Source organism: Hippopotamus amphibius, chromosome 3 (assembly GCF_030028045.1).
Source record: "Hippopotamus amphibius kiboko isolate mHipAmp2 chromosome 3, mHipAmp2.hap2, whole genome shotgun sequence".
Classification (NCBI taxonomy): domain Eukaryota; kingdom Metazoa; phylum Chordata; class Mammalia; order Artiodactyla; family Hippopotamidae; genus Hippopotamus; species Hippopotamus amphibius.
In genome coordinates, this window is record NC_080188.1 from 158,745,476 (window position 1) to 158,757,665 (window position 12,190).

Here is a 12,190-nt window from a genome sequence, read left to right on the forward strand (position 1 = left end):
AAATTAGAGCAGGAAAAGTCCAATTTTAACATCCTATTACATAATATTTATTCCATTTTCACCAAGGCACCTTAGTTCAAAGATCCTTTTTGAAAAATGAAAGTCTGTGTCTTTTAGAGGGGTTTTGCCATCTTCAGCTCTCTGAAACTTTGAAATATATTTTACCTAGAGCAGAATGCAAAAGGTTTCCTCACACAATCTAATTAATTAGCAGTATGTGGGGAAATGATTAAGAACAGTGCTGTGAACAGAAAACAGACTTTAATGAAATGCACCAAGATTGTTCGGAATAGTGAAAACCTAGGAGGTTTTTTCCTCTTTCCTTTTTTTTTTTAATTTTTTTTGTCTCAGCTTTCCTTTAGTGAGCCTAGACTGGTTTACAATCCTTATCTGCAATTTCAAAATCCACAAAGATGTGGGGGGTTTAAAAAAAAAAAGCTCCCAAAACCAAGGATTTTTTAAAATAATTAATTCTATATACAAGTAAGTCCCTTAGATATGAACCTTCAAGTTGCGAACTTTCAAAGATGCAAACGTGCGGTCGCATGTTCAATCACGTAAGTTAGTTCACGTGCCTGGCGTACATTGTCACGTGCATGCATCCTCTACAAGTGGTTGTGCTTTTGTGTACTTTACTGTACAGTACTGTTGGTGTGCAACATGAGGAGCTTACTAACAAAGACCTGATGGAAGTAGACGCCCAGAGAAAGGACCAAGAGGGATAAGAGGAAGAAGTAACTGAAGAACCAAAGAGATTCATGACGCAGGAAATGGCAAGGGAATTTTCCTTGTTTGAGGAGGCGCTGTTAGTTTTTGAAGCACAGGACCCAAACATAGAATGGTACACAAAGGTTGCAGCAGCCATTCAGAATGCAATCCAGTGCTACCATGTCATCTATGATGAGAAAAAAAGAGCTACTACCCAGACATCACTAGATCGTCTTTTCAAGAAGGTAGATAGAATTGAATCTAGCAAGGAATCAGAACCTGTGCCATCATCAGGCATGAGTGAAATTGCAGCTTGCCCTCCATCTCCTACTGCTGAAGATCCTTCAGCTCTACCATCTCCCACCTCCTCCTCCTCCTCCAGTCAGTAACTCTTCTTGCCTTTTCACTGGATGCCAGCCCCTGTATGCCAGCTGTTGTACTGTACTACTGTACTTTTCAAGGTACTGTCCTATAAGATTAAAAAATGTTTTCTTTATTTTTTGTGTTTGTTTCTTATGTATTAGTTGTGTGAAAAGTACTATAAACCTATTACAGTACAGTACTATATAGCCAATTGTGTTAGTTGGGTACCTAGGCTCACTTTATCGGGACAGAACTTGTTCATATGTGGAGGACTTACTGTAATTAATTTAACTTGAACTAAAGTGAGGCTACTTAAAGCCTTTATCTTAGTGTGAACTTTCAAATATCTGAGTGCAGAAATAATGTGTTTGCTTACAGGATGCCTCCCCAGGCCCTACTGGGAGTGTTACGTAATATACAGTATGAGCCTTACACCATTTTCTAAATTCCAAAAATAATTCCATAACACATCAGGCCCTAAGGGTTTTGGTAAGTGCTTATAAGCCTACACTTTTACAGAGGAGAAAATACAATAAACTTTGTTATTATTTTTCTTGTTCTATTGGCTTTTTGTTGTAACTAACTCATTCCCACCTCTAGTCTTTGTACAAACCATTCCCCCACCACCCTGGCCCTTCCTGCACTTCCTTTCATCAAAGCAGAGTTCAGAACTTACCTCCTGCAGGTGGAGTTTCCTGGTTAGTCCGATGTCTTTCTTCACCTGAATATCCACTTTAGATTTGGGACACATTTTCCCTGATCATACTAGTATGAGCTCTAAAGAGATACAACAACTCATAATTTACTGACGGCTCATCCAGTTGTCATTGTGAGAGACTTCAGCCCCTCCCAAAGACCTTCCCCCTCCATTTCTCCCGTAAGTTCCTAGATCAGGTTCCGTAAGCTTATGTCGCCATGCCTTTCCTGCTCCCATATCCAACCTTAAAACCATCCTAGATATGGTTTATGGATAAAGACCCTCTTTCCTACTGAACCCTTCAGCACAGCCCTTACCCCAGAATAAGAACTAGAAGACTGAGGAGGAGGTGGGCTCAAATCTGCATGTTCTTACCACATGGTCCTTATGAGAATTAAATATTAGAACTACTGGTTTAAAGGTTTGTAGGTCAATGGCAGGTCACAAAATTTGAGAGATGAAATACGGTTATAATGAATGTCAATGAGAGCTGCAGCCTTCAGATGAAAAACTGACAGTTCCCACAGGTAGTTAGGTTACAGTGTACCTCATGCATAAGTTTCATAATAAAGATGAATAACTTTCAGTAGTCTGTTCAATCTTGACCCTTGTCTAATAGTTCAGTATTTTCTGTGTGTGTGTGTGTGTGTGAGTTTCAGGTGTACAGCAAAGTGACTCAGTTATACATATATATACCTATTTTTTTAATTTGATTTTTTATTAGTAATGTATATATGACAATCCCAAACCCCCAATTCATCACACCCCAACCCCCCCGCCCCCACCCCCTTTCCCCACTTGGTGTCCATATGTTTGTTCTCTACATCTGGGTCTCTATTTCTGCCTTGCAAACCAGTTGATTTGTACCATTCTTCTATATTCCACATATATGTGTTAATATATTTGTTTTTCTCTTTCTGACTCACTTCACTCTGTATGACAGTCTCTAGGTCCAACCATGACTCTACAAATGTCCTAATTTCGTTCCTTTTTACAGCTGAGTAATATTCCATTGAATATATGTACCACATCTTCTTTATCCATTCATCTGTTGATGGACATTTAGGTTGCTTCCATGTCCTGGCTATTGTAAGTAGTGCTGCAGTGAACACTGGGGTGCATGTGTCTTTTTGCATTATGGTGTTCTCTGGGTATATGCCCCGTAGTGGGATTGCTGGGTCATATGGATATACCTATTCTTTTTCAGATTCTTTTCCATTATAGGTTACTACAAAATATCAAGTAGATTTCCCTGTATTATACAGTAGGTCCTTGTTGATTATCTATTTTATATATAGTAGTGTGTTTATGTTAATCCCAAACTCCTAATTTATCCCTCCCCCCTTTCCCCTTTGGTAACCATAAATTTGTTTTCTATGTCTGTGGGTCTATTTCTGCTTTGTAAGTTAGTTCATTTGTATCATTTTTTTTTAGATTCCACATATAAGTGATATCATGATATTTATCTTTCTCTGGCTTACTTCACTTAGTATGATAATCTCTAGGTCCATCCACATTGCTGCAAATCACAGTATTTCATTCTTTTTATGGCTGAGTAATATTCCATTTGTGTGTGTGTGTGTGTGTGTGTGTGTGTGTGTGTGTGTGTGTATTCAATACCACATCTTTTTTATCCATTCATCTGTCGATGGACAGTTAGGGTGTTTCCATGTCTTGGCTATTGCAAATAGTACTGCAATGAACATTGGGGTGCGTGTCTCTTTTCGAATTAGAATTTTCTCTGGATATATGTCCAGGAGTGGAATTGCAGGATCATATGGTAACTCTATTTTTAATTTTTTAAGGAACCTCTATACTGTTCTCCACAGTAACTCTTTACATTTCCACCAACAGTGTAGGAGGGTCGCCTTTTCTCCACGCCGTCTCCAGCATTTGTTATTTGTAGACTTTTTGATGATGGCCATTCTGACCAGTGTGAGGTGATACTTCATTGTAGTTTTGATTTGCATCTCTCTAATAATTAGTGATATTGGGCACTTTTCATGTTCCTTTTGGCCATCTGTATGTCAATTGAGTATTTTTCTTCACCATTTAAAACATTTTTGAAATGATACATCTATCTGATGAGTTTTTCAAAAACTCTTCTGCCATGTCTGGTTCCTTCTCTACCCCTCTCCTTTCTTCCTCTTTCCCTTTCTCTCCTTTCTCACCTCCCTCTCAGAAACAACAACAATAAAAAAAAATCTGTCTCCTTTTCTCCTGCAAAACAACTTAGAATCCTTTTTTGTACTTTGAGCATTACCTAAGACATAATCAAGAGTAGAAAATGGAATACACTAAGCTCCATTAGTGGGACAAAAATCACTGCTACAGGAATGCAGACTATGGGTTCACATGGTCCCTTGCTTCTGCATTTCTGTTGCTACCTGGACAGATACATTATGAAATGCCACAGTCAATATCTTTATAATCACCTAGAAGGGTATAGTGGGCTGAAGGGTGACCCTGCCCAGGTGACCCCCCCCCCAAACATATGTCCACCTGGAACCTGTGAATGTAAGCTTATATGGAAAAGGGTCTTTGCAGATATAATTAAGGCTCTCAAAATGAGATCATCTCAGATTATCTGGGTGAGCCTAAATCCAATGAAAAGTGTTTTAATAAGAAGAGCAAAAGACACACACAAAATTGTGAAGATGGAGGCAGAGACTGGAGTGATGTATCTACAAGCCAAGGGATACCAAAGAGGAAGATCTTAAAAATAAGAAAGGATTCTCCACTAAAGACTTTGGAGGGAATGTGGCCCTGCCAATACTTTGGTTTCGGACTTCTAACCTCCAGAACTATGAGAGAATAAATGCCTGTTGTCCCAGCCTCCAAGTTTGTGGAAATTTGTTATGGCAGCCCAGGAAACTAATACAAAGGGACTAGTAGTAACTAGCCCTATCTATTTATCGGTACCCACATCTGTCAGCTTAAAAGTGAAAATATTCTGCTCTTCACAAATTTTGCCTATTTGGGGCTTAATTGTCAAGTAGAGAGAATTTTTACCCACTTAGGAATGGCTGAATTTGACACATGGCTCCTGAGAAACACTCATGTGAAGAACAATGACTTCTGCAGAGGAAATACCACCTTATGCTTGAAAGTGTGGGCCACTAGAGTCAAATTTTTTTATTTGTTTGTTTGTTTATTCATCTATTGGCTGTGCTAGGTCTTTGTTGCTGCACATGGGCTTTCTCTAGTTGCGGCAGTGGGGGCTACTCTTTGTTGCAGTGCACAGGCTTCTCATTGTGGCGGCTTCTCTTGATTTGGTGCACAGGCTCTAGGCACGTGGGCTTCAATAGTTGTGGCACGTGGGCTCAGTAGTTGTGGCCTGCGGGCTCAGTTGCTCTGCAGCATGTGGGATCTTCCCGGGCCAGGTATCGAACTCGTGTCCCCTGCATTAGCAGGCAGATTCTTAACCATTGTGCCACCACAGAAGTACCTAGAGTCAAATTTGAATTCTGATTTGAATCCTTGTTTTCCCACTCATTAACCATGCAACTTCAGCAATTATCTAGCCTTTGGACTTTAAAGTAGATTTAAGAGCTAAGTAAATGTTAGCTCTTATTTAGCTCCAACTTTCATGCTTATTTTGTTTGCCTGCTCCATATGGTTACTTATTTTGTTTGTCTGTTTACTCATCCTTTCCCAAGACCAGAAATCCCTACACAGGTCCCAATCTTACATAACTTTTTAGTTCAAAATCCACAGCAGCTAATTAGAATCCTTGTGTTGTTTATTTCAATTTTGTGAGAGAGAGAGACCATCATGCATGTTCAAGCCATTGTGCATGTTAGCTACCACTGACCTGACCTTCTATGGATGGAAAGACAAAATCTTTTCAAAGGGGATGTGTGTAGGAAGGCAATGGCAAGCATTTCTAGTGCACTGAAGCTTTTTAAATCTCATATATTCAAACCTCTTTATTTCTTCCTTTATAGCACATGCCTTTGAGTTCATGCTTTAAGAAGTATCTCTTATCTTAAAGCTATATATTCATTCATTTTATTATATTATTTTCCACATATATTCTCTAATATAATTTGAATTTATTTATTAAAATGGCTTTTTTCTTTTCTCCAAATAGCTAGCTATTTGTTCCAACACGACTTTTTGAACAACTCATACTCTTCTCACCAATTTGAAATATTAATACTAATAATAATAGCATTTGCTAAGTGCTTTCTATGTGTCAGTTTGTGCTAAGTCTATTACATGGATTACTTCAGCTTAGTAATATTATTATCCACATATTACAGCTGAGAAATGGCATACGTGGGATTTTACATCCAGGTCGTCTGACTCTAGAGCTCATACTTTTAACCATTATTCTATTCTTATAAACAATTTGGATCTATTTTTAGCTTGAACAATAAGGAAAATTATAACTGGAAGTCCAGATGCAGGGCAGGCTTCACAATTGACTTGGCTCAAGCTCAGTGTCCCCGTGACTCTCTTGCTCTGCTCTCTTCCACGTGTGGCTTCATCCTCAGGCTGACAGTGAGATAGATGCAGCAATTTCAGCCCTCACATCCATACACAAAAACGTCCAGCAGAAGAGAAACAGGATTTCAACTTCAAGAAACACTCCCATAAGGACAAGGAACTTTCCCAGACACTCCAACAAAATTCCCCTCAAGTATCTTTCGTCCAATATGGTCCCTATGAACTCTCCTGCACTGTTGGTGGGAACATAAGTTGGTACAGCCACTATGGAAAACAGTTTGGAGGTTCCTTAAAAAACTAAAAATAGAACTACCATATGATCCAGTAATCCCACTACTGGGCATATACCCAGAGAAAACCATAATCCAAAAAGAAACATGTACCGTAATGTTTATTGCAGCACTATTCACAATAGCCAGGACATGGAAGCAACCTAAATGCCCATCAACAGATGAATGGATAAAGAAGATGTGGCATATATACAATGGAATATTACTCAGCTATAAAAAGGAATGAAATGGAGCTATATGTAATGAGGTGGATAGACCTAGAGTCTGTCATAGTGAAGTAAGCCAGAAAGAGAAAAACAAATACCGTATGCTAAGTCATATATATGGAATCTAAAAAAAAAAAAAAAAATGGTACTGATGAACCCAGTGGCAAGACAAGAATAAAGATGCAGATGCAAAGAATGGACTGGAGGACACGAGGTTGGGGTGGTGGGGGTGAAGGGGAAGCTGGGACGAAGTGAGAGAGTAGCATAGACATATATATACTACCAACTGTAAAATAGATAACTAGTGGGAAGTTGCAGTATAACAAAGGGAGATCAACTCGATGATGGGTGATGCCTTAGACGGCCGGGACAGGGAGGGTGGGGGGGAGTTGCCGGAGGGAGGGGATATGGGGATATGTGTATAAATACAGCTGATTGACTTCAGTGTACCTCAAAAGCTGGTACAAGAGTGTAAAGCAATTATATTACAATAAAGAGCCAAAAAAAATTTTTTTTAAAAATGGGCCCTGTGCCCATACCTGTATCAATCATGGGCAAGGAAGATGGTATTAAATAAATCATACAAGCCACCTCTAGAGCTAGAGGTGATATCAGCTTTCCTTTGGCACATGGGCTACAAAAGTGAGCGGGACTTTCAATATGGATTAGGTGCAGCTGTCTGACACAGAAAACCTAAAATAACAGTGGATGTAATACGTTAAAAGGTAAGTCAAGTCTGCAGTAAGCAGTGTAGGGCTAGGATGGCAGCTCCACGGTCACCCAGGTTCCTTCTTTTCTCTAAATGCTCTGCCATTCTCAATGTACAGTGTCTACTTCACGATCCATGATAGTTCTGGGGTTACAGCCAACATGCCCACCTTCGGGAACCAAGAAGGAGGAAGGATTGAGAAGGGAGAGACGGATTCCTTCCTTTAAGGCCACATCCCAGAAATCACATGATGCACTTCTGTATACAATTTATCGGACAGCACTTAGTCATTTGGCAACATCTGGCTGAAAGAAGCCAAGAAATGTGGACTTTATTCCAGATAACTGAGCCCAGCTACAAATCTGAGATTCTACTACTAAGGAAAATGGGCAGAAAATATATGGAGAGAATACCACAGTCTCTGCAACAGGTGGAAAGATGAATTCAATTGGGGTTCTGATACAGAGGAAGAAAAGGGAACTAAATTCTGGTTAAGCAACAACAATGTGTCTTGAAGCCCTACTTGGGTCTTTGGTCCAGCCTTAGATTAGTCAGTAACCCAGTGGTATCAGAAACTCTGTTTGGACATGTTGTGTCACACACCCATTCCTGGAACTTGACTGTAGAGTTATCTCAAGCCAAAACTCATGATTGAGGATTGAGGATGGAGTGGTTCCCTACAGAGATTTGTTTGTATTTTTTGAATTTTTAAGAGTTCTTTACACATTAAAGATTGAGGATATTAAGCTTTTGTCTGCCTAAAATGTTGAAATTGAGTTTCTAGTTTATCATTTACCCTTGACCTTTATAGTGGAATTATTATAGTTACCATTTTGACATACAGAAATTTTACATTTTATTTAATCAAATATTCTTTGCCTTTACATGTCTTCTTTTACTTTTATGTTAGAACGATGTTTCATAAACAAGAATCTGATAAGTGTTTGTCCATATTATCCTTTCTCTGATTGAATTTTTTAATCAGTCAGAAGATTCATTCTGCTCCACATGTAACAAAAACTCCACTTACAATGGCTGAACACTAAATAGGGTTTCCTTTTTCTTGGGTAATAAGTTCAGGACTGGTTTGGAGGACTTACTATATCTTCAAGAATCTAAGCTCATGTCACATTTTTTGTTCTATAATCCTCAATTATATAATTAATATACAGCTTTTTCTCAAGTTCATAAATGACTACTGAAACGCTAGGCCTCACATCTGTAGTCTATTTAGAAAGAATGAGAATAGGCAAAATGTAAAAGCTGCATGCCACCTGAATACATTTATTTTATCAGGTAATCGATATCTTTCCTGGAGACCCCCATTTGCTAGATATCCCATTGGCCAGGTCTAGATCACATGACTACCCAAAAGAGCAAGGAAATCTTTTTTATTTTTTTAAGATTTATTTTATTATTTATTTATTTATTTTATTTTTGGCTGCATTGGGTCTTCATTGCTGCACACAGGCTTTCTCTAGTTGTGGCGAGCAGGGGCTACTCTTTGTTGTGGTGCGTGGGCTTCTCATTGTTGTGGCTTCTCTTGTTGCAGAGTAAGGGCTCTAGGCCAGCAGGCTTCAGTAGTTGTGGCACGTGGGCTCAGTAGTTGTGGCTCGCAGGCTCTAGAGCACAGGCTCAGCAGTTGTGGCGCATGGGCTTAGTTGCTCCACAGCATGTGGGATTTTCCCAGCCCAGGGATCGAACCCGTGTCCCCTGCATTGGCACGCAGATTCTCAACCACTGCGCCACCAGGGAAGCCCAAGGAATTCTTGAGGAAGTAAATACTTTTATTTGAACACATTGCTATCCTGAACAAAATTAGATTATCTTATTAAAGAAAGGAAACTGGATATTGGGTAGACAATACCACCTGCCATAATTTTCCATGTATTATTTTTTGATATATGATATAAAACAAAGAGCTGACAATTTTTTTCAGTTAGTTAACCGACTTTCTCAGCATCTGTATTAAGTCATTCTTTCTTCATTGATTTGGAATGCAACTTCACTATATTTTAAAAACTCACAGAGGTTCCAATTCCAATAATGGCAGGGCAATACCCAATAGAACAATCTTCCCCAGATAACAAACTTGGACAAAATATAGAAAACAACTATTGAAAGCACTAGAGAAGAAGCAAAAGAAGACAGAAACTAGAGAGTTGCTGGCAATTGAAACATGGAAATGACACTAGGTGAGTTTCCCAATTTTATAGCTCAAGGGCTGACCCCAGTCAGTGCCATTTTTAGGATTGAAATCTGCCATCCGACTACCTTGTAGAAGCAGAAGGAAGAGTGTGGGTTTTCTGTAGCAGCCAGAAAGTGAAGGGAGACATCTCAGAAAAGAACGAGCCACAGTGGAAGAGCACCAAATTCTATATATAAATACTTCTCAAATCTCTATTTGTCCCCTGAAATACTCACAGGGCAGTATAGCTACCAAGAGGCCCAGTTAAAATTCAAATAATTAAATGGAGATTTCACCTGGTACCTACTGCAAGAGACACAGAGTTTCAGCCAAGTTAACTGCCCACAAAAAATATAAAATAAAAATTGATACTCTTTGGAGGAATATACAGGATCCAGAGACTTACAATATCACGGATACAATGAAAAATTACAGCACATACAAGAACAGGATATGTGACCTATACTCGGGAGGAAAGACAATCAATAGAGATGTCTTAAAATGACCCAGATTTGAGAATTAGTAGACAAGGATTTTAAAGTAGTTGTTATAACAATGCTTAGCAAAGAGTCTAAGGTCTCAGGACACCTCTACTCTCTTCTCTTGGAAAGGGTATAAAGAATAGGTTATGCTATCAGGGATATGACACAGATCCTCCAAAACACTGAGTGAAAATTAACCGGGCTAATGAAAGTAAGAAAAGTGATTTGGAATAGAGAATAATGACGGGCGTTTTCATTCCCCTTGTGTAGAAAGTAAACCAATGATAGGTCACTGTGTTGGTAGAGCACTCTTGCCAAACCCTTGGACTCCAGCGCTCTTGGGTCAGAGGTGGAAGAATTAGCAGCTGTGGAATTACATGGCTCTTTTGTAATTCCACTTATTTGCCACCCTTACTGAAAATCTAGCTAATCCCTCTCTGAAGGCTTTCCTGCAGCGCACTCCACAGTGCACCCCAGTCTTGTCAGTGGGAGTTTCTTTGATACCTGAATGTTTTTTCTCTTTCAGAAACTGAACACAGTGTGATCATCTCTTTAGGGAGTAGAGAGAAGCCAAGACTTCCAGGGTAAAAGGACTTCACAGGGGTTACACAGCCTGCTCCTGATAACACAGATCAGCTCTGTCAGAGCTGAAATGGGTCACCATGTTAAACCATTTCTTTATCATTTAGGGAAAGTAGCTAGTCCACTTGTTGCTGCCTATTCTGCAAGCAAGTTTGCTCTGGATGGGTTCTTCTCCTCTGTCAGGGTGGAATATTCAGTAGCCAAGGTGAATGTGTCGATCACCGTCTGCATCCTCGGCCTCATAGACACAGGTAAGGTCAAAAGATTAGAATAAATGGCCTGTAGATGGATTGTCTGTCTTACCATTGTGGATAATAAAGAGGGAGCCAAACTCCCTGACACCACTGTGTGTCATGCACTGAAAACCAGTGACAGCACTAGTCCTCCTTTAATGAAGCATTCTGTCACTGGTGGAGCCTCTGACTGCTCTTTGACCCTTCTTTCCATTCGGACCAGCAGGTGTGCTGAGTAACACCATACTCATCACCTGACCCTATTCTGAACACCCAATGTCCTCATGAAAACTCAATGGCCATTACTTTCCTATGTGAGACTTATAAAATATGAGTTTGTTTTCCTTAATAACATCACCAGTAATAAGACATAGATATCATGAACCCTTTGATATGATACACTGAGAAGGACACAGTATCATTTGGGGGATATTCTTGCCAAAAATGCATAACATCATTCTAAGTATGAGAACAATGGACAAACCCAAATTGAGGGGCATTCTACAAATCAATTGAACAGTACTCTTCAAAAGTGTCAAGGCCGTGAGAGACAAGGAAAGACTGAGGAGCTGTCAGAGATCAGAGGGAAAATAAGAAGAAATTACTACTAAGTATAATCCTGGATAAGATCCTGGAACATACAAAGGATATCAGTGAAAAAATAAAGTCTGCAGGTTTTTAGTAATATTGTTTCAATTCTATCAGATCTGTTGTTGATAATTGTACAATGGTTATGTATGATGTTGTGATTGGGGGAAGCAGGGTGAGGGATACAAGGAAAAATTTTGCACACTTTTTACTACTTTTCTGTAAGTCCAAATGTAAGTTTATCTAAAACATGTGGCAAGTATGATAAGAAAACTTAAGAGTAATTGAGTAAATTGAGTAGTAGTTACAGAACAAGAGAAAGAGAGAGAGAAACACAAAGACACACAGTGAAACAAGAAAGGGACAGAGGGAGAGAAACTGGGCAAGAAGGACACGGATGGAGAGCAAGGAACAACGGTTTTCTTCCAAGTGAAAGTGGCTGGTGTTGATGAGGGAGCAAAGGCCTGGATTCTTGTCTGTCTCATCCTTTTACAAAGCCATGGTCATTACCACACCTCACTCTGGTTTTGCCCACTAACACTTTCCATTAGCTACTGGGTCATCACATGACCTCTATCCTCAATCTCCTCCCCGTATTGCTCCTTTACTTCACCCAAAACACCCAAGAGAGGAGTATGATTCAAATCTCTCACCTAGTGACCTCCAGCTGCCCCCACAAGTCTTCATCCAGG

General features: G+C 39.5%; 1 protein-coding gene across 1 annotated transcript in view; it reads left to right on the forward strand.

Annotated features, from left to right (window-relative positions):
- The window catches only part of HSD11B1 (hydroxysteroid 11-beta dehydrogenase 1), a 34,392-nt gene that overhangs the window by 21,377 nt on the left and 825 nt on the right, over positions 1 to 12,190 (forward strand). The window contains exon 5 of the mRNA XM_057727419.1: positions 10,785 to 10,928. Coding sequence (XP_057583402.1) covers positions 10,785 to 10,928 — 144 coding nt within the window. The remainder of the gene's footprint in view (positions 1 to 10,784; positions 10,929 to 12,190) is intronic.